Here is a 22,162-nt window from a genome sequence, read left to right as displayed (position 1 = left end):
TCAGTGAAAGGGAGGACAGGGCAGAGTGGCATGCATCAGATCAGTTGAGGACCTTATACAAGCTATATAACATGGACAGAGAAGTCTGGCAGGCTACAGTCCATGGGGTCGCAAAGAGTTGAACATGACTTAGCAACTAAACCACCTATGCTACAACTAAGTCCCAGGTCTCTCTATTGGCTTTCAGCATAAGAAAAACTTATAACCTATAAGGCTATCTCCTTATCTTCTCAGAGCTTTACTCTGAACTTGTTTCCCCCTACAGTCACTCAGTAAATACTTGTTAAATGCTCACTATGGGTCAGGCACTGTGCTTGGTACTTGGGGACAAGGCATACCAACTTGAAGTTGGCAGCCAAACTGTTTTATAATTTTTATAGATTTACTATGTCAAAAACTGCTCAAATAATAGTTTTCATTTAATGAACAGTTATGTGAGGGACACTGTACTTGGTGCTTTACACATATATTTCTACTCCATATTAATTCTGTCCTATAAGAAAAATGGTATCCTTATTTTACAGATGAGGAAACTGAGGTTCACAACTATACAACATATAAGGGTTAAAGCTGGGCTTAGAATCCAGTTCTGTCTGACCCCAGTCTGAGCTCTTTCCTCTATGTTATGTTTTCTTCCTAAGGCTTAAAAAAAATCTTCCCATCATGAAGATTTTTAAATTCATGTTTTTTGGTAACAGAATATGGCCTGTAGGGCCTAATGCTTCCAACTTAATTAACATATACTGAGTCCTTGGATCCAAATTATTCTAGTAAAAGATTCAGCAACCCAACAAATCTTCCACCAAATACGTTTTTTCCTTTTTTAAATACCTGAGGTACCACTCCCACTGCCCTCCGAAGGCTTTCCAGGCTCACATCTTGTATATTCTGACCAGCAAGGTAAATGTTACCCTTTTGAGGCTCATAGAAGCGAAATAATAGCCTCACTATTGTGCTTTTCCTGAAATAGAAAACAAGGAAAGGTTATATAGCTCCAACTGGCATTAAGGAACCCCTATTTTAAACTACAGTAATCATTTTATTATGACAAAGAAAAAATATTACATTGGGAATCATCAATCAATGATGCAAAATTTTATAAACAACTAAATTACCCACCCTGACCCACTACCTCCTACAATGGCAACTTTCTTTCCTGCAGGGACTTCAAAAGATATTCCATTAAGGACTTTCTGCCCCTCAATGTATTCAAAATGCACATTATCAAAGGCCACCGTAGCTGTCTGTGGTGTGATCTGAAGGGGAGATGCCATCGCTTTGTCCTAGCAGGGAAGAAAAAAAAAAGCCACTTTATATACCGCCTAGAGTATTGCTATGCAGATAATTTTCTAATTCACAGAGATAAAAAGGAAAATAATGTGAAAGGAGAAAGTTTATAAGTGGAGTTAGACCACTTCTACGCATGCTTTTAAAGATCTGTTTTTTCCCTCACTGCTAAGGGCAAAAATCTTGAATGCTCTGATTTCTGATCAATTTGTTTTGGGGAGGAAGAGAGATGGTGGGCAGGGGAGAAAGGAGGTTGAGAATATAAGGAGAGGCAGTAACATATTGTATCATTATTAGCAAAAGTAAATCAAGTGCAAGTACAAATAATTGAAGTTAACAAAATTTAGTGTCTAGGTATAATATTCTTTGCTAATGTTGTAAGGTTTCTAAACATAGAAATAAGCTGTAATAGCCTTTTAATACACATTACAGTCCCAATTCCCGCAAAAGACAAAATTAGTTTGCTAACATGGTGATATAAGACTGTTATCCCAGAATAATACCATTATGGGATGATGCTTATATGCTTTTAAAAAGGTATTAAATACATTACTTACTTTAATTCGGGTGTCTACCTTGAGCAGAGTAAACAAGGTGTTCATATCTATAAGTGCTTGTCTAGTCTCTCTGTATACAGTTCCCAGAAAGTTAAGAGGTAATGAAAGCTGAAAAAGCAGTCCATTCACCATTACTAAATCTCCAACAGTAAGGGTACCTTAATATGCAGTTGGTAGAGAAAAAAAATACTTTAGATATCATGAACTTTCCAGTTTAAGAGAAGTTTACAGTTTATTACTGTGGAATACAGTTGAAAACATACATAATCAGCAACTGTAAGGCCTACTCTAATTCCAAAGCATTTTAACCCATGATTTAGGAATATAGGGAACTAGATATATGCTAAGTGGAATGGGAAAAGCCTACCCATACAATACACATGATATATATAAGAAAAAAGAATGGTTTAAAAATGCAGACAGAAATGGAAGGCTGAAAATCTTTCCTTTCTTTCTAAGATACTAGCATAATATAAAGTAGAATTTTTTAAAAGTATAAATTAAAACATTGGAGCAAACAGATATCATGATTGGGAATGATAAACCATATATTAAGGTCATAGTGAATGAAAGAATCCTAGCTGAGCAAGCAAGTAACAGAAAAGAGGTAAGGATATTATTTATTTTTGAAATATTTTACAAATGAACAGCTAATAGATAAAAGGTTACTAGTAATAAGACTGCTCACACTTTAGTCCTTAGGACTAAACACTAAGTTAATTACACTTCCTTCTAGGTCCACAAGAGAAATTAGAAATATTAGATTCTAAAATGTATGTTACTCCTAAAAGAATCAGATTGTAGCCCCACAAACAGCAATCCCAATCAATTAGAAAATTAGTGCTAAATTTGTAGTGTTAAACAAAAGAAAACAACATACCATCAAGAAAACATATTGTGATACAAAAATGAAAGTACTCCAAGGATGTTATAGTACCTTAATAAATATGCTTTATATTTAAGACTAAGACACATATTCCTTTCATTAATATTTATTTATAAAGGTTAAGTAAAACACTGACAAACGTGAAAACCACAGATCTATTACCTGCCACAATTCCCTGACTGGCGAGCACCATTATGGCTGTTAAGCCAACACTGAAAATAGCACTTTGACCAAAGTTCAGCATAGCCAGAGTAGAGGTACTTTTTAATGAAGCAGCTTCATATGTCTTCAAAAATCCATCATATCTTTGTGCTTCATAATTTTCATTATTAAAATACTACAAAATACATAAAAATAGTAATTATATACAAGTATAATTGGAATCAGACTTCATCTATGGATACAATTTTGTACTGCACAGGAAATTTTAAAAAGTAACTTTCAATACATTGGACTATGGTACACCTGCAGTTTTCCACTATGGACAGTATTTTTAAAAGTCCAGAAAATTCATCCCTGAAATATTTAAAGAATGCCTAGTTAATTTAAATCTAGATCTATAAAAGCTGGCAAGGGACTTCCTTCACAAAGCCTTCCCTTCATCCCCTGAGACTCTCTAAATTCACAATTTCATTGCCCCCACCACATTATGCCTTCTTGTGTCATCACTTGCATACTTTAACTCTCCCAATGCTTAGCAAATTCTGGGATGGCAAGGATTAAACAGCAATCATTGATTTTACTGCCCTCCTCATTATTGGACTTAGCATAGTGCTTTGCACACAAGAGGCATTCAGTAATATTTGTTAAATGGAAAAATGAACAAATAAATGAAAGAATTAGTGAAAAGCACTATGCTAGGCACTATGAAGGATAGAGTCAAAACTCAGTGTGCATTCTGAATCAAATGCTAACTATACTGTCACCACCACTTATAAATTAATTAAATAAACAATAAAGTACTATTATTTCACCATACCAAGATATCCTATCCTAATCTGCAGCTCTAACTTACAGCACCTATAATATTAAATGGCAGAACAAATCTTAGTACAGTGTGAAAGGAAGAAAAAGTCAAATTAAACATATTACCTTCACAGTTTCATAATTCAGCAGCGAGTCTATGGCAGCATTGCCTGCATCATTATCTGCTTTGTTCATTTCTATTCTAAATTTGGTTCTGTAAGACAAAGATGTGCATAGGTATGGAATGTCTGCTATAGAAGCATAACTAATTTCTTCACCTTGACTGACCTCTGAGGAATACCTTACCTCCACTGTGTGATGGCAACTGTGAATGCTGTGTATGCACCAAGTGTTCCAAGGGTCACCAATGCAAACTGGGCACCACATCTATAATACTGGAAAAGACAAAAAAAGAAATGAGCTTAGTCATTATTCCTGTCAAATAGTTTATAATATATAATAGCAAACCTCAAAGATTCTAATTAAAAAATATGTTGGTATAAAGTTATATATATGAAAAACTAAGTAAGAAAACAAATACCTTAGAAAACCAACTTTAAGTTATACACATACTTTTAATTATAAAATATGAAATGGTGAATCATTATGCCTAAAATGTTATGAATGGTGAATAGTAAGACACCTAGATAATCTGAGCATACCAGTCCCAAGTCATATACCATAATGTCCGCTAACAACAAAAAAACTGCAAGCATTAGCTAAATGACTGATCTATGTGTAGAACTGAACAACTCTTTACAATAACAACATGATAAAAGACTTTAGATACAGTCCCTTGAAGCTTGTAGCAAAATAATTAAACTGCATAATCCTTCTGGCATCATGGAATTTTGCTTTAAAATCATCAGCATGCAACAGTACAAAAGCTTCAAGTACTAAACATCTACTAACAAGAATGTATGATAAAAGGTTGTCATGAAGAAAGTTTTACCTACCAAAACACCACTGACAAGAGTCACCTCAAACATGATGGGAAGAAGATTAAATACTAAAGCACTCAGGACAAAACTGATACCCCTTGTCCCTCTGTCAATAGCCTTTGATAAAGCTCCTGTCTGTCTGCTCAGGTGGAAAGCCAGATCCAGGTTGTGAAGATGCAGAAAGACATTTTTGGCGATTCTTCTGATTGAATTTTGGGCTACCTTGCCAAATACTGCATTTCGAACTTCATTAAAAAAGGCAGCTCCTGCTCTTGATACACCATCTAACAATACATTCAAGAAAAAATGGGGTGCAAAAACATTAGAATTGTTGCAGTGCAAAAAACAGCAAGGGCTCAGAAAATATTTGTACAATGAATGAGCATATCACAGAATACTTACACTAAAAGAAACCTAGAAAACATCTAGCCTAGTGAGTATTAATTTTTCCACCACTATGAAAATCCTTCATTGTTATTTACCCCCATAAGGTCCCAGATGTTGAAAGATTTTTTTCCAAGTAAATACTTTTACTAAATAGCAACCCAAAAGACCCTGATGCTGGGAAAGATTGAAGGAAGGAGGAGAAGGGGACGAAAGAGGATGAGATGGTTGGATGGCATCACCGACTCAATGGACATGAGTTTGAGTAGGCTCTGGGAGTTGGTGATGAACAGGGAGGCCTAGTGTGCTGCAGTCCATGGGGTTGCAGACAGTCAGACATGACTGAGCAACTGAACTGAACTGAGCCCATAAGGTCTTATTATAGTTAAATGCACAGTATCTGTTGAGGTTTTATGATCTAATTCAATTCCCCCAAGAAACAAATGATAAAACTGATATCCTGAAAAATCCAAGTGCTTTGTTTGACTAAGCATGCCCCAACTCAGGTCTGAATCTCACAGAGTATCCTTTCTATGGCATGGGGACACAAAGCATTATATTCTTTATAAATTGCAGATCTGTGTCATGGCTACTGAATATAATTTAAAAACATTTAATACACATATATCATTATTTAGCCATTTCCTGTTTAACAGCTAACAACAACAGCAAGAATATAACTATAGTCTTACTAAAAAGATATCTTATAAGGAGTCTACTAGAAGTGGCTGTTATGAATTTTAATGTCTTATTTCATGTTATTGCTCTCTAGAACTTAGAAACTTTTATTATATATTTTTTTGAAAGTATATAGTACAAAGAACATTTAAAAATCACATATCAAAAAAAATTGCACATAACACAAATATCCAAAATGCTAAGTTATGTTTGTGGTAAAAGGTCATATGCTCAAGTATGATAAAACCCTCTTGAAAAAAGTCAACACCTGTAGACAGATTAAAGAACCACACATACAGCCAATCAGAACTGCTGTTGCCATGGTTGCAACTGTATTTGGTGCATCACTCAGGTTCAGCATGTTTCCGGACATCTGGTTGAGGCTGTCTACAGCATATTTAAACATGAAGGGAACCACAATATTCATGGCCTAAAAACATAAAAGTAGCAATTATCCATCATATACAAATTATTTTTTTACAAAAGTACAAATATTTACCTTAAACTAGCATTTATGGGAATGTTTACATATTAACCATTTACCATGGAATCATTTTTCCTAGTTTATAAAGATAAAATCTTTGGCAGTGGGAGAGCCGTCATTTCAGGATTCCTACTTCACACTGACTGTCATGTTAATATTCATTTACAAGCTATGTGCATTAGTCAAATGCTCCTGCCTCCATGAAATCACCCCATCATCCACTCAAAAATTCTTTCTTTGTTATCTAAAATCCTACAGAGCTCATGGCACATACAGCAAATTGCCTTATGTTATAGTTACTTGTGTATATATTTTTCTTTTCTACCAGATTCTTGACATTCTGTATCATATTCCTCTTTCTGTCCCACTTATATCGAGTACAATGCTTTGTAGGTAGAAGGTATTCAATAAACATGTGTAAAATTATTTATTCACCAAAACAATGGTAAAACTGAAATTACACTGCAGAAAGGATCTCAAAAGCAGATAAATTATAAGTATCTGTGGCTGATTCATACACCACTGGCAAGGGAAAAAGAAACAACACTGATAGATACATTTGCCCCAGAAAAAAAATCCCTTTGCTCCAATACCATATAAAACAAAACCCAATGAATACCAAACTAAGCTTTCAAACACCAACCTATTTCTCCATGAGAATACACCAAAAAAAAAAAAATTGGGGGTACAATGCTTTCATATATTCAAGATAAGTTAGTCAATCACTCACATTTCACATTTTCTATAAAGTTATACTGTTAAAAACACTAACCATCATTTAGAAAAAGGAAGTTGGTAAAGCTGGCCGTTTTCTTTGAAGAAATTAAATTCATATACATTAATAATGTGAAAACAATTTTATAAGACTTAACAAAAACAATGAAATCCCAGTTCTCGTTAGTTCCATTATTATATCATTAATCTTTGATAAACAGAAAGAATATGGTCAATAAATCTAAGATTAGCTACAACTGAGAGGAACTACATAAACCTTACCAATCAAGATTTCAAATGTATAAAAATGTCTTAGCATCCAATTAGGTACTGTAACATTTAATACCATTAAAACAGACAGCAGATGTTGGAATATTTTTAAGACTCAATGCTATGGAAAAAATTGCTTAAAACTTTAAGATTTATAACTTCCCAAATATAATCTAATAAATAGTTGGTTTCAAGTAACATAAAAATTTCTAAATTCTGATTCCCATATAATCATATATTCTTAGGCATTTTGCTTCTACTTGAAATGGTCTCTCTGCTCAATTTACCTCTCCACTTTGTTCTTCAAAACCCACTTTGAATCGCTTTCCCATCATGATGCCTTCTCTAAAATCTGCAGCTCTTTTGGCACTTTCTATTTTCTAACCTTTCTTTTATAGTTTAAAGCACAGCATTTGTAATTTTTATCATATATTTATCACTCACTTTATCTCCAGGTGCATGTGTATGGATAACTCAGTGGAAACCTTCTGCAACAAACAAACATTTTGTAAAAATAGCTATAGGAGTAGCAATGGTGCCTAGGTACCTATCACAAATGTGAGAGCTGAATGAAATGGGTATTACCTCTAAAACTGAGAAAACTCAGGTTCTATGATTTTTAATGAGTTGTTTAGTAAGCAGCTTCCCTGGTGGCTCAGAGGTTAAAGCGTCTGCCTTCAATGCGGGAGACCCGGGTTCGATCCCTGGGTCAGGAAGATCCCCTGGAGAAGGAAATGGCAACCCGCTCCAGTATTCTTGCCTGGAGAATCCCATGGACTGAGGAGCCTGGTGGGCTGCAGTCCACGGGGTCACAAAGAGTTGGACACGACTGAGTGACTTTACTTACTTACTTAGTAAGCAGCAGGGCTGGAATTAAAATCCAGGTCTACTTTGAAATTCAGATTTTTTTCCAGTATACCATAACTGTATCAGCAGCTTATAAGGCAGGGCCAATAGTATTTAATTACTTTTGTACCTTAAAATGGCTGGAGAAGGAAATGGCAACCTACTCCAGTATTCTTGCCTGAAGAATCCCATGGACAGAGGAGCCTGGCAGGCTACAGTCCATGGGGTCACAAGAGTCGGACATGACTTAGTGACAAAACCACCACTACCACCACCACCCTAAATGGATACTCTTAAGTGCAATACTTAAACCAGTTACAGCTGGTAACAGCTGAAAAGTATTTAAATAAATTTGCACAAGTAATTTAAATAAATTTGATACAGATTCCAGGTTTTCTGTATAATAAGGCTAAATCCCCTCACACTTGCATTCCAGTATACCAGGGACTCTTTGGTGGCTCAATGATAAAGAATCTGCCTGCAATGCAGGAGACATGGGTTCAATCCCTGGGTCAGGAACTTCCCCTGGAGAAGAAAATGGCAACCTACTCCAGCATTCTTGCCTGAGAAATCAAATGGACAGAGGAGCCTAGAAGGCTACAATTCATGGGGTTGTAAGAATCAGTCACGACTTAGCAACTAAAACACAACAACACTTTTGAGTGCAAGAAAAAATAATAGTTACAGCTAGCATGCAATTCTCACAATGCATAGCCTATTATATCTTTGCCATACTTAGAGTGAATTGTCACCGAAACTAATGTATCACCAAGAAAACTGTGAATTTGATTTTTTTTGAAAATGTATTTACAGTTGGTCAAATTGAGAGCATCCTTATAAGCATATAAAGAACTTGAATGTCATCTGTCTGTAGTTAGCACAGTGCTAAGAACATACACTACCTGTAATGATAATTGTTGATTACTGTCAGTTTCCCCATAAAAGTAATTTTTAAAAGAAAAGGAAAAACACTAAAGAAATGGAAAAGATTACATGTAGATGTTATCTACATGTAGACCATTAGTATACCATTACATGTGGTTTCCACTGATCTTGTGATATTTTGAGGATGTGTTCAGTTGCTCAGTCATGTCTGACTCTTTGTGGCTGCATGGACTGTAGCTTGCCAGGCTCCTCAGTCCATGGAATTTTCCAGGCAGGAATACTAGAGTGGATTGCCATTCCCTACTCTGGGGGTTTTCCTGACCCAGGGATCAAATCCATGTCTCAGGTCTCCTTCTTTGGCGGGTGGATTCTGGGACTGGGGGTGGTAGTGGTGGCAAATACTGATTTCTCCCGAATATTCTGCCTTCAGCAGAACTAGACTTAAATCATCTCAGACAACTATGATTTTTTTAACTTTTCATTTTGAAATAATTATAGGCTGACAGGAAGCTGCAGAAGTAGTACAGAGACTCATAACCCTTCACCCAGCATCTCCTAATGATGGCATCTATTATATAGCTTTAGTTCAATATCAAAACCAAAAATGTACATTGGCACATTGCTGTTAACTAGGCTATAGAACTCATTCAGTTTTCATCATTTTTAAATGTGTATTAGTGTGTGTGTGGTTTGTATGTGTTTTCTATATGGTTCTATGCAATTTTGTCCCATGTTCAGATCCATGTAATCATCACAACAATCAAGACATAGAACTGTACCATCACCACAAAAGAACTTCCTTATGTTACTTATATTCCTTCATCAAAGATGATGTATCTATCAGTAGCTCATCTCTTTTTACTGCTGAGTACTAGTCTGTGGATGTAGCAGAATTTATTCAACCACTCATTCATATCTGAAGGACATTATGGTTGTTTCTAGTTTGGGGCTATTATTAATAAAGATGTTATGAACATTTTCATACAGGTGGTCATATGTTTTCATTTCTCTATGATAAATGCCCAAGTGGGTAATTGCTAAGTCATACAGTAAGCCTACACTGAACTTTTTAACAAACTGCCATATTCTTTCAAAGTGGCTGGTACCACTTTATATTACTACCAGTAAAGTATGAATGATCCAATTCCTGTGCATCCTCACCAACATTTGGTCGTCACATTGTTTTTAAATTTTGAAACTATTTTAATAGGTGTATAGTGATATTTCATTGTGGTTTTAATTTGCATTTCCATAACAGCAAAGATGTTGAATATCTTTGCATGTACTCTCTGTGATTCATATATCCTCTCTGATAAAATACGTTGGTGTCTTTTGTGCATTCTATATTCGGATTGTTTTTTGCTACTGAATTTTAGGAATTCTTTATATTCTAGATATAGCCCTCTGTTGGTTATGTGATTTATAAATATTTCCTTCCAGTACATAGCTTGTCTTTCATCTTACTGAGGCATCTGAATTCCTACCTCACCTAGAGTCATGAGTCCCTTTCCCTAGGAAACAATGGAGGCCAAGGTAAGAACCAGGACTTTCAAACCCATTTGCAGAGCAGTGCCATGAGAGGCCTGCTAAATAGAAAGATTTAAATGAGATCCAGTCTCATGGTACCCCAAATGCCCAGGTTTCGATAAAAAAGTCACTCATCATCCCAAGAATGCCTAAGATAGCAACTTGAATAAGAAAATGCATAGACAGAAATATTAGAACTACCTGACTAGAATTTCAGAGTAGCTATCATAAAAGTACTTCAAGGAACATTTATAAACATGCTTAAATCAACAAAAATAAAAAGTCTCAGCAAATAGAGATAAAAGAAGAAAATGAAAAAATCTGAAACTGAAAAATATAACTGACATAAAAAAGCCTGAATGGATGGGATCCATGGCAGAATGAAGAGGACAAAGGAAAGAATATGTAAACTTGAAGACAGAACAATAGAAATTACTGAATATGAACAACAGAGAGAAAATAGACACTCCTCTAATTTGGCAAAGACAAACCCAAGAATTCAAGAAACTGAGCAACCATAAATAGGGATAAATCCAAAGAAATCCACACTTAGACACATCAAAATTAAACTTCTGAAAGCTAAAGACAAAAAACTACTAAAAGAGCTAGACACAAATAATACATTAAGTATAAGAGAAAAACAATTTGAAGACAGATTTCCAGGGAGGCTAGCAGGAAGTGGCATTTTTCGAGTGGTAAAAGAACTGTCAACCAAAATCCTATCACCGCAAATTAGCCTTCAGAAACGAAGGGAATAGCAACACATTCTCAGAGTAAAGAAAACTAATAAGAATTAATTAACAGCAGACCTGCTCTAAAAGAAATGCTAAAGGAAATTCTTCATATTCAAGGAAATGCTAATAGAAGCAGTATGAATCCCAGAACATTAGGACTGAAGGAAAAGTAACAGAAATGGTTAATATCTAAGCAAATACAGTAGCATATTCTTAAGTTCTAAAAATACATTTGATGGTTTAAAGCAAAAATTAAAACACTGACTAATGGGGTTTTCAGTGTATGCAGGTGTAACACATATAATGATTTGTAAACATAAAGGGGGTCTTAAAAGGTGGTAAGGTTTTTACATTTCACTTGAAGCGATAATGTACTGATTCTAAGTAGACCGTGAAAAGTATATTATAATTTCTAGAGCAACTACTAAAAACTTATACAAAGAGATAGACCAAAAGGCACAAGAGATAAAATGGGATAGTAAAACCTGTTCAAATAATGGAAAATATGGTAGGAAAGGTGAAACAAAGCAACAAAATAAAGAGACAACTAGCAGAAAACAAATAATAAAATGGAAGACCACTATTTTCAATAGCTAGGACATGGAAGGAACCTAGTTGTTCATCAACAGATGAATGGATAAAGAAGTCATTGTACATATATGCAATGGAATATTACTCAGCCATAAAAAGGAACACATTTGAGTCAGTCCTAACGAGGTGGATGAACCTAGAGCCTATTTTACAGAGTGAAGTAATTCAGAAAGAGAAAAACAAATATCGTGTATTAATGCATATATATGGAATCTAGAAAAATGGTACTGATGAACCTATTTGCAGGGGAGTAACAGAGATGCAGACATAGAGAACAGATTTGTGGACACTGGAGGAAGGAGAGGGTGAGACAAAGAAAGAGAGCAACATTGAAACATGCATTACCACATGTAAAACAGATAGCTGTAGGGAATTCCCTGTTCCCAAGGAAGCAGTTCAAATCTGGTGCTCTCTGACTACTTGTGGGGGGCGGGGCGGGGGGCGGGTGGAGGGAGGATGGAGTGGGATGTGAGAGGGAGGTTTCAGAGGAAGGGGACATATGTATATCTATGATTGATTCATGTTGATATATGGAAGTAACCAATGTAATATTGTAAAGCAATTATTCTCCAATTAAAAATAAATAAATTAAGATAAACAAACTCAACTCAGGTCAGCTCTCAAAAATAAAATGGTAGCCCAAACTTTGAATACATCAGTAATTACCAATACAATTATCATTATAATGAGCAATATAAATAAACAATTATTAATGTATCAATAAACAAGCAATTAACAACTGGAAACCAAAAGTTTTAAAAATTTACAACACCCCTCCCCACAAAAACAAATCCTTAAGTATAAACCCAGGGTTTCTCAACCTTTACTACTAACATTTAGATAATTTTTTCCTATAGGAGGGGCTGTTCTGTGTACTTCAGGATGTTTAGTGTCTAACCTCTACTGACCACAAGCTAGCAGCACTCCCCAGCACTGCGCAAATGTGACCAATAAAATGCCTCTAAAGTGTTAAAGTGTCAGTCACTTAGTTGTGTCCAACTCTTTGTGACTGCAGCCCACCAGGCTCCTCTGTTCATGGGATTCTCCAGGCAAGAACACTGGTGTGGGTTGCCATTCCCTTCTCCAGGGGATCTTCCTGACCCAGGGATTGAACCTGGGTCTCCTGCACTGCAGGCAGATTCTTTATTGTCTGAGCTACCAGGGAAGCCCTAGATACTGCCAAATGTCCCCTGAAGAGCAAAATCAGGAGAACCACTGATTTTAATTGGGAACCACTGATCTAATCAAATATGTACAGTATCTATATGCTGAAAGCTATAAATACATATGAAATAAGTTACAGAAGATCTAAATAAATGGGGAGACATACTGTGTTCATCAACTGTAAGAATCAACATAGTAGGGGGCATCAATTTTCCCCAAATTGGTCTAGAGATTTATTAAAAATCCATTTAAGAGTCCCATCCAGCTTGTTTGTAGCAATGATTGAAGAGAAGAAACTAGAAAAGCCAAAATAATTTTGGAAAAAAAATCAGAAGAACCATACTTCCTCTCTTTAAGACGTACTATAAAACTACAATACGGAAGGCATTGTGGTGTTGATGAATGGAGAGACACATAGATCAAAGAAACAGAATTCAGAAAATGATGACATACAACTATCTATCTGAGAAAGAATAATGGCTCCCTAAATATTTCCATGTACTAATATCCAGAACCTAGAAGATGATACCTTACATGGTAAAATGGACTTTGCAGATGTGATTAAACTAGAGAATATGAGCTGGGGAGAGTATTCTGGATAATCTAGGTGGGACACATAAAATCAAAAAGGTCCTTATAAGTGCGAAGTAGGAGGGCCAAAGTAAAGAAAAAAACGGTATGACTATAGAATCCAAGAGTTAAAGAGTCAAGAAGACTGAAGATGCTGTTAGCTTCAAGATGGAGGAAGGGGCCTCAAGCCAAACAATGCAGGTGACTTCTAAGCTGAAAGTGAAACTGAAAGTCGTTCAGTTCTGTCCGACTCTGGGACCCAATGGACTATACAGTTCATGGAATTCTCCAGGCCAGAATACTGGAGTGGGTAGCCTTTCCCTTCTCCAGGGGATCTTTCCAACCCAAGGATCAAAACTGGGTCTCCCACACTGCAGTGGATTCTTTACCAGCTGAGCCCTAAGGGAAGCCCCAAGAATACTTGAGTGGGTAGCCTATTCCTCCTCCAGCAGATCTTCCCAGCCCAGGAACTGAATGGGGATTTTTTGCATTACAGGCGGATTCTTTACCAACTGAACTACCAGAGAAGCCCAGAAGCTAGAAAAGGCAAGGAAACCGATCCTCTCCCAAGAGACACTGGAGGGAGCACAATCCTGCTAAATGGCTTTATTTTGATCCAGTGAAATCTAATTTTGGACTCCTGACCTTTAGAAACATAAGAAAATAAATTTGTGTTGTCTAAGTATTAAATTTTTTAAAAGTTGTTATAGCAGCAATAGGAAACAAAGAAAATTCAATGGGAAGAAGAGAGCCTTCATGTAGGAACAACCAGACAAAATCATGAAACTTCATTTAAATGCAAAACAATAATTAATGCAAAATGGAGCACAGATCTAAATGTAAATATAACTTTTAGATGAAAACACAGGGGAAAATCTTAATGACCTTAGGTTAGGCAAATAATTCTTAGACATAACAACGAAAGCATAATCCATAAAGAAAAAAATGATGAACTGAAATCTATTAAAATTTAAAACATTTATTCTATATAAGATATTATTAAGGGAACTGGGAGAAAATATTTGCAAATTATATATCTGAGAAAGGTCTCATACAGAATATATAAATAACTCACTAAACTCAACAGTAGAAACAACAGTTCAAATAAAAATGGACAAAACATTTGCACAGACACTTCATCAAAGTGGACATAGGGATGGCAACAAAGAACAAGCAAAGATATTCCACATCATTAGCCATTAGAGAAATGTATATTAAAGCCACAAGAAAGCACTATGCCTGATGATACCAAGGGTAGTACTAGGTTTGTGCAAACGTAATCACGGTTTTAGACCATGAACTTTAAATCATTATAACTAGGCTCAAATACATCTTTATTAATCAAAATAAGAACGATTACAATCAATACATTTCTGCCAAAGAGAAATTAGTTTGTTTATTCTTATACCATAAAAAATCTGTGCTTCAGGATTCAACAAACTTTTTGTAAAGTATTTTCTGCGCCTGCTGGTTGTGGAATCATTTTCCCTGAAAAAATGGTGTCAAAATACTTGAAGAAGTGGTAATCAGTTGATGAGAGGTCAGGTGAATATGATGGATGAGGCAAAACTTTGTAACCAAATTCATTCAACCTTTGAAGCACTGGTTGTGCAATGTACAGTCAGACATTGTCATGGAGAAGACTTGGGCTCTATCTGTTGACCAAAGCTGGCTGCAGGCATTGCAGTTTTTGGTGCATCTCACTGATTTGCTGAGGATATTTCTCAGATGTAATAGTTTTGTCAGGATTCAGAAAGCTGTAGTGGATCAGACTAGCAGCAGAACACCAAACAGTGACCATGACCTCATTTTGGTGCAAGTTTGGCATTGGGAAATGCTTTGGAGCTGCTTCTTGGTTCAAACGCTGAGCTGGTCATCATCAGTTGTCATATAAAATCCACTTTTCATCACGTGTCACAATCTGATCAAGATATGGTTCACTGTTGTTACACAGAATAACAGAAGATGACACTGCAAAATGACAACTTTTTTTGATTTTTTGGTCAGCTCATGAGGCATCCACTTATTGAGCTTTCTCACCTTTCCAATTTGCTTCAAATGCCAAACGACTGCAGAATGGCCGAAACTGAGTTCTTCAGCAACTTCTCATGTAGATGTAAGAGGATCAGCTTCAATGACTGTTCTCAACTGGCCATTGTCAATTTTCAATGGCCAGCCACTATGCTCCTCATCTTCAAGACTCTTGTTTCCTTTGCAAAAACTTCTTGAACCACCACTGCACTGTATATTCATTAAGAGTTCATGGGCCAAATCCATTGCTGATGTTTTGAGTTCTCTCTGCTGCTTTACAACTCATTTTGAACTTGAATAAGAAAATCACTTGAATTTGATTTTTGTCTAACATCATTTCCAGAGTTTAAAGTAAATACAAAATAGACAGGAAGTAATACGTTATCAGAAGAGAAGACTCTACAAATGGACATCACCAGATGGTCAACATCGAAATCAGATTCATTATATTCTTTGCAGCCAAAGATGGAGAAGCTCTATACAGTCAGCAAAAACAAGATGGGAGCTGACTGCGGCTCAGATCATGAACCCCTTATTGCCAAATTCAGACTTAAATTGAAGAAAGTGGGGAAAAACACTAGATCATTCAGGTATGAACTAAATAAAATCCCTTATGATTATACAGTGGAAGTGAGAAATAGATTTAAGGGACTAGGTCTGATAGACAGAGTGCCTGATGAACTATGGAGGGAGGTTTGTGACATGGTACAGGAGACAAGGATCAAGACCATGCTCATGAAAAAGAAATGCAAAAGAGCAAAATGGCTGTCTGGGGAGGCCTTACAAATAGCTGTGAAAAGAAGAGAAGCGAAAAGCAAAGGAGAAAAGGAAAGATATAAGCATCTGAATGCAGAGTTCCAAAGAATAGCAAGGAGAGATAAGAAAGCCTTCCTCAGCCATCAATGCGAAGAAATAGAGGAAAAGAACAGAATGGGAAAGACTAGAGATCTCTTCAAGAAAATTGGTATCAAGAGATACCAAGGGAACATTTCATGCAAAGATGGGCTCAATAAAGGAGAGAAATGGCATGGACCTAACGGAAGCAGGAGATATTATGAAGTGGCAAGAATACACAGAACTGTACAAAACTTCACAACCCAGATAATCATGATGGTGTGATAACTCACCTAAAGCCAGACATCCTGGAATGTGAAGTCAAGTGGGCCTTAGGAAGCATCACTACAAACAAAGCTAGTGGAGGTGATGGAATTCCAGTTGAGCTATTTCAAATCCTGAAAGAAGACGCTGTGAAAGTGCTGCACTCAATATGCCAGCAAATTTGGAAAACTCAGCAGTGGCCACAGGACTGGAAAAGGGCAGTTTTCATTCCAATCCCAAAGAAAGGCAATGCCAAAGAATGCTCAAACTACCACACAATTGCACTCATCTCACATGCTAGTAAAGTAATGCTCAAAATTCTCCAAGCCAGGCTTCAGCAATATGTGAACTGTGAACTTTCAGATCGTCAAGCTGGTTTTAGAAAAGGCAGAGATCAAATTGCCAACATCTACTAGATCATCAAAAAAGCAAGAGAGTTCCAGAAAAACATCTATTTCTGCTTTATTGACCATGCCAAAGCCTTTGACTGTGTGGATCACAATAAACTGTGGAAAATTCTGAAAGAGATGTGAATACCAGACCACCTGACCTGCCTCTTGAGAAACCTATATGCAGGTCAGGAAGCAACAGTTAGAACTGGACATGGAACAACAGACTGGTTCCAAATAGGAAAAGGAGTACGTCAAGGCTGTATATTGTCACCCTGCTTATTTAACTTCTATGCAGAGTACATCATGAGAAATGCTGGGCTGGAGGAAGCACTAGCTGGAATCAAGATTGACAGGAGAAATATCAATAACCTCAGGTATGCAGATGGCACCACCCTTATGGCAGAAAGTGAAGAGGAACTAAAGAGCCTCTTGATGAAAGTGAAAGTGGAGAGTGAAAAAGTTGGCTTCAAGCTCAACATTCAGAAAACGAAGATCATGGCATCTAGTCCCATCACTTCATGGCAAATAGATGGGGAAACAGTGTCAGACTTTATTTTTGGGGGCTCCAAAATCACTGCAGATGGTGACTGCAGCCATGAAATTTAAAGACACATGCTCCTTGGAAGGGAAGTTATGACCAACCTAGATAGCGTATTAAAAAGCAGAGATGTTACTTTGCCAACAAAGGTCCATCTAGTCAAGGCTATGGTTTTTCCAGTGGTCATGTATGGATGTGAGAGTTGGACTGTGAAGAAGGCTGAGCGCCGAAGAATTGATGCTTTTGAACTGTGGTGTTGGAGAAGATGCTTGAGAGTCCCTTGGACTGCAAGGAGATCCAACCAGTCCATCCTAAAGGAGATTAGTCCTGGATGTTCATTGGAAGGACTGATGTTGAAGCTGAAACTCCAATACTTTGGCCACCTCATGCGAAGAGTTGACTCATTGGAAAAGACTCTGATGCTGGGAGGGATTGGGGGCAGGAGGAGAAGGGGACGACAGAGGATGAGATGGCTGGATGGCAACACCGACTTGATGGATATGAGTTTGAGTGAATTTTGGGAGTTGGTGATGGACAGGGAGGCCTGGCGTGCTGTGATTAATGGGGTTGCAAGGAGTTGGACATGACTGAGTGACTGAACTGAACTGAATAAGTTATCAGCAAAAAATATAAAGTGAGAGATGTGCATTAATATTATGCATAACATAACCTCATTAAGAATGTATTCCAATATCAAAGGTAAATTTCAACAATGCAAAAGTTGCAGTTACTTTTGCACCAACCTAATGAACGATATCCCAGGTGGTGCCAGTGGTAACAAAATCCCTGCCAATGCAGGAGACGAGTCTTTCAATCCCTGGTTCTGAAGGATGCCCTGGAGGAGGGCATGGCAACCAAGTCCAGTTTTCTTGCTTAGAGAACTGAAGCGACAGAACAGCCTGGGGGGCTATAGTCCAAAGGGATGCAAAGAGTCGAACACGACTGAAGCGACTTAGCATGCACAGACAATAAAAAGAAGTGAAGCAACTGAAACTCTCATATATTGCAAGTGGAAAGACAAACACAGCCATTTTAGAAAATAACCTGGCAGTTTCTTATAGAGTTAAAAATACACTTACCATAACCCAGCAATTCCACTCCTAGGTATTTATCCTGGAGAAATGAAAACTCACATTCACACAAACACCTGTACTTGAGTGTTTACAGTAACTCTAGTTATAATTGCCCAAGAGTGTGGAAAGAAACAAAATGTCCATCAGTGGATAAATGGATCAACAAACTCCAGTATATCCATACTATGGAATACTGTTCATTAATAAAAGATAATGAACTAGTGATAGAATCAGCAACTTGCATGAATGACAAAGACATTACATTGAATTAGAGAAGCCAGCTCAAAAGCTTATATATTTTATCATTCCATTTTTATGGTATTCTCAAAATGACAAAACTACAGTGACAGAGAACAAATGAGTGATAACTGGCAGTAAGGGGTCTAGAGAGGATATATCTACCAATGGGTTGCAAAAAGGAGCTTTTTTGGAATGATAACACTTTTCTGGGCCATACTGTGACAGTAATTATACAAATATACACCTGTTAAAAATCATAGATCTATAAATCAAACAGTGAGTATATTTTATTGCGTGTATACTAAAAATAAAGCCACTTATCACAGGTCACACTACATCCAGCTCCCTTAGGGGCTGGAATTATCTAAAAATAAGGCTAGATGATATTGTATTTCATAAAAAGTGACTAAATATGAACTTTCATATTAAGAAACTGGTTATTTTTACTAAATTATAACCATATGACAAATGAATATGGAATAACTACAAAGTCTCCATGAATTTAAGTTCAAGAGAAATAAAGGAACTTATTCTCACAAAACTTTTTCTTTCCTAGATGAAAAACTTGAAGTTATATATATATAAATAATCTGCTAAACTCCTGAATTTTCACAGAGACTGGTATATCATAGGGAATTGAAATCATTTAATTTTAACATCCAAGGTACAATTTGGGACATGGAAGAACAAAGTTAAGAAAAAAGTAAAATCACCATAAACAATGGTCAAAGGTGCAATGTCAAAGATGACAGATGATCTCTGTTCATTTCCAAGGCAAACCATTCAATATCATGGTAATCCAAGTCTATTCCCAAACTACTAATGGCAAAGAAGCTGAAGTGGAACAGTTCTATGAAGACCGACAGCATCTTCTAGAACTAACACCCCGAAAAGATGTCCTTTTCATCACAGGGGACTGGAATGCAAAAGCAGGAAGTCAAGAGATACCTGGAGTAACAGGCAAACTTAGCCTTGGAGTACAAAACAAAGCAGGGCAAAAGCTAACAGAGTTTTGCCAAGAGAACACAAAACACTTCAAACAACCTCTTCCAACAACACAAGAGACAACTCTACTACACATGGGCATCATTAGATGGTGAATACCAAAATCAGACTGATTCTATTCTTTGCAGCCAAAGATGGAGAAGCTCTATACAGTCAGCAAAAACAAGACCAGGAGCTGACTGTGGCTCAGATCATAAGCTCCTTATTGCCAAATTCAGACCTAAATTGAAGAAAGTAGGGAAAACCACCAGACCATTCAGGTATGTCCTAAATCAAATCCCTTACAATTATATATTAGAAGTGACAAATGATTAGATCTGATTCAGAGTGCCTGAAGAACTATGGATAGAGATTCATGGCATTGTACAGAAGGCGGTTATCAAAACCATTCCCAAGAAAAAGAAATGCAAATAGGCAAAATGGTTGTCTGAGGAGGCCTTACAAATACCTGAAAAAAGAGAAGCAAAGGGCAAAGGAGAAAAGGAAAGATAATACCTATCTGAATGCAGACTTTCAAAGAATAGCAAGGAGAGATGAGAAAGTCTTCTTAAGTGATCAATGCAAAGAAATAGAGGAAAACAATAGAATGGGAAAGACTAGAGATCGCCTCAAGAAAATTAGAAATAACAAGAGAACATTTCATGCAAAGATGGGGACAATAAAGGACAGAAATAGTATGAACCTAACAGAAGCAGAAGGTATTAAGAGGTGGCAAGATTACATAGAAGAACTATACAAAAAAGATCTTATTGACCCAGATAACCACGATGGTGTGATCACTCATCTAGAGCCAGATATCCTGGAGTACAAAATCAAGTGGGTCTTAGGAAGCATCACACTATGAACAAAGCTAGTGAGGTGATGGAATTCAAGCTGAGCTATTTAAAATCCAAAAAGATGATGCTGTGGAAAGTGTGACACTCAATACGCCAGCAAATTTGGAAAACGCAGCAGCGGCCATAGGGCTGGAAGAAGTCAGTATTCATTCCAATCCCAAAGAGAGGCAATGCCAAAGAATGTTCAAACTACCACACAACTGCAGTCATTTCACACGCTAGCAAAGTAATGCTCAAAACTCTCCGAGTGAGGCTTCAACAGTACATGAACCGAGAATTCCCATATGCTCAAGGTGGATTTATAAATGGCAGAGGAACCAGAGATCAAATTGCCAATATCCACTGGATTACAGAAAAAGCAGGGGAATTCTAGAAAAACATTGACTTCTGCTTCACTGACTACACTAAAGCCTTTGACTCTGTGGATCAGAACAAACGGTGGAAAATTCTTAAAGAGATGAGAATACCAGAGCACCTTAACTCCCTCCTGAGAAACTGATATGCAGGTCAAGAAGCAACAGTTAGAACTGTACCTGGAACAATAGACTGGTTCAAAATTGGGAAAGGAGTACGTCAAGGCTGTATGTTGTCACCATGCTTATTTAACTTATATGCAGAGTACATCATGCAAAATGCCAGGCTGGATGAAGCACAAGCTGGAATCAAGATTGACAGGAGAAAGATCAGTAACTTCAGATATGCAGATGATACCACCCTTATGTCAGAAAGTGAAGAACTAAAGAGCCTCTTGATGAAAGTCAAAGAGCAGAGTGAAAAAGTTGGCTTAAAACTCAACATTCAAAAAACCAAGATTATGGCCCCTGGTCTTATCATTTCATGGCAAATAGATGGGAAACAATGGAAACAGTGAGACATTTTATTTTGGGGGGGCTCCAAAATCACTGCAGATGGTGATTGCAGCCATGAAATTAAAAGACGCTTGCTCCTTGGAGGAAAAGCTATGTGAAAACCTAGACAGTGTATTAAACAGCAAAGACATTACTTTGCTGACATAGGTCCATCTAGTCAAAGCTATGGTATTTCCAGGAGTCATGTATGGTTGAGAGAGTTGAACCATGAAGAAGGCTGAGGGCCAAAGAACTGATGCTTTTGAACTACTGTGCTAGAGAAGACTTGGATTCCATGGACTGCAAGGTGATCAAACCAGTCTATCTTAAAGGAAATCAACCTTGAATATTCATAGAAAAGGACTGATGCTGAAGCTCCAATACTTTGACCACCTACTGCGAAGAGCTGACTCATTAGAAAAGACCCTGAAATTGGAAAAGATTGAAGGCAGGAGAAGAGGACCACAGAGGATGAGATGGTTGGATGGCATCACCGACTCAGTGGACATGAGTTTGAGCAAAACTCTGGGAGACAGCAAAGGACGTGGAAGCCTGGCATGCTGCAGTCACGGGGTTGTAAAGAGTCAGACACGAATCAGAGACTGAACAACAAATGA

General features: G+C 37.0%; 1 protein-coding gene across 1 annotated transcript in view; it reads right to left on the bottom strand.

The window, feature by feature from the left end:
• The window catches only part of ABCB7 (ATP binding cassette subfamily B member 7), a 140,784-nt gene that overhangs the window by 20,955 nt on the left and 97,667 nt on the right, over nt 1-22,162 (bottom strand). Inside the window, exons 5-12 of the mRNA XM_052663074.1 lie at nt 5,997-6,129; nt 4,653-4,921; nt 4,003-4,091; nt 3,823-3,910; nt 2,893-3,067; nt 1,845-2,002; nt 1,120-1,283; nt 832-961 (exon numbers count right to left, since the gene is read on the bottom strand). Of these exons, the coding sequence (XP_052519034.1) occupies nt 832-961; nt 1,120-1,283; nt 1,845-2,002; nt 2,893-3,067; nt 3,823-3,910; nt 4,003-4,091; nt 4,653-4,921; nt 5,997-6,129 (1,206 nt within the window). The remainder of the gene's footprint in view (nt 1-831; nt 962-1,119; nt 1,284-1,844; nt 2,003-2,892; nt 3,068-3,822; nt 3,911-4,002; nt 4,092-4,652; nt 4,922-5,996; nt 6,130-22,162) is intronic.

This window comes from Budorcas taxicolor, chromosome X, assembly GCF_023091745.1.
Source record: "Budorcas taxicolor isolate Tak-1 chromosome X, Takin1.1, whole genome shotgun sequence".
NCBI classification, from domain to species: domain Eukaryota; kingdom Metazoa; phylum Chordata; class Mammalia; order Artiodactyla; family Bovidae; genus Budorcas; species Budorcas taxicolor.
This window is presented reverse-complemented; position numbering and strand designations above follow the sequence as displayed.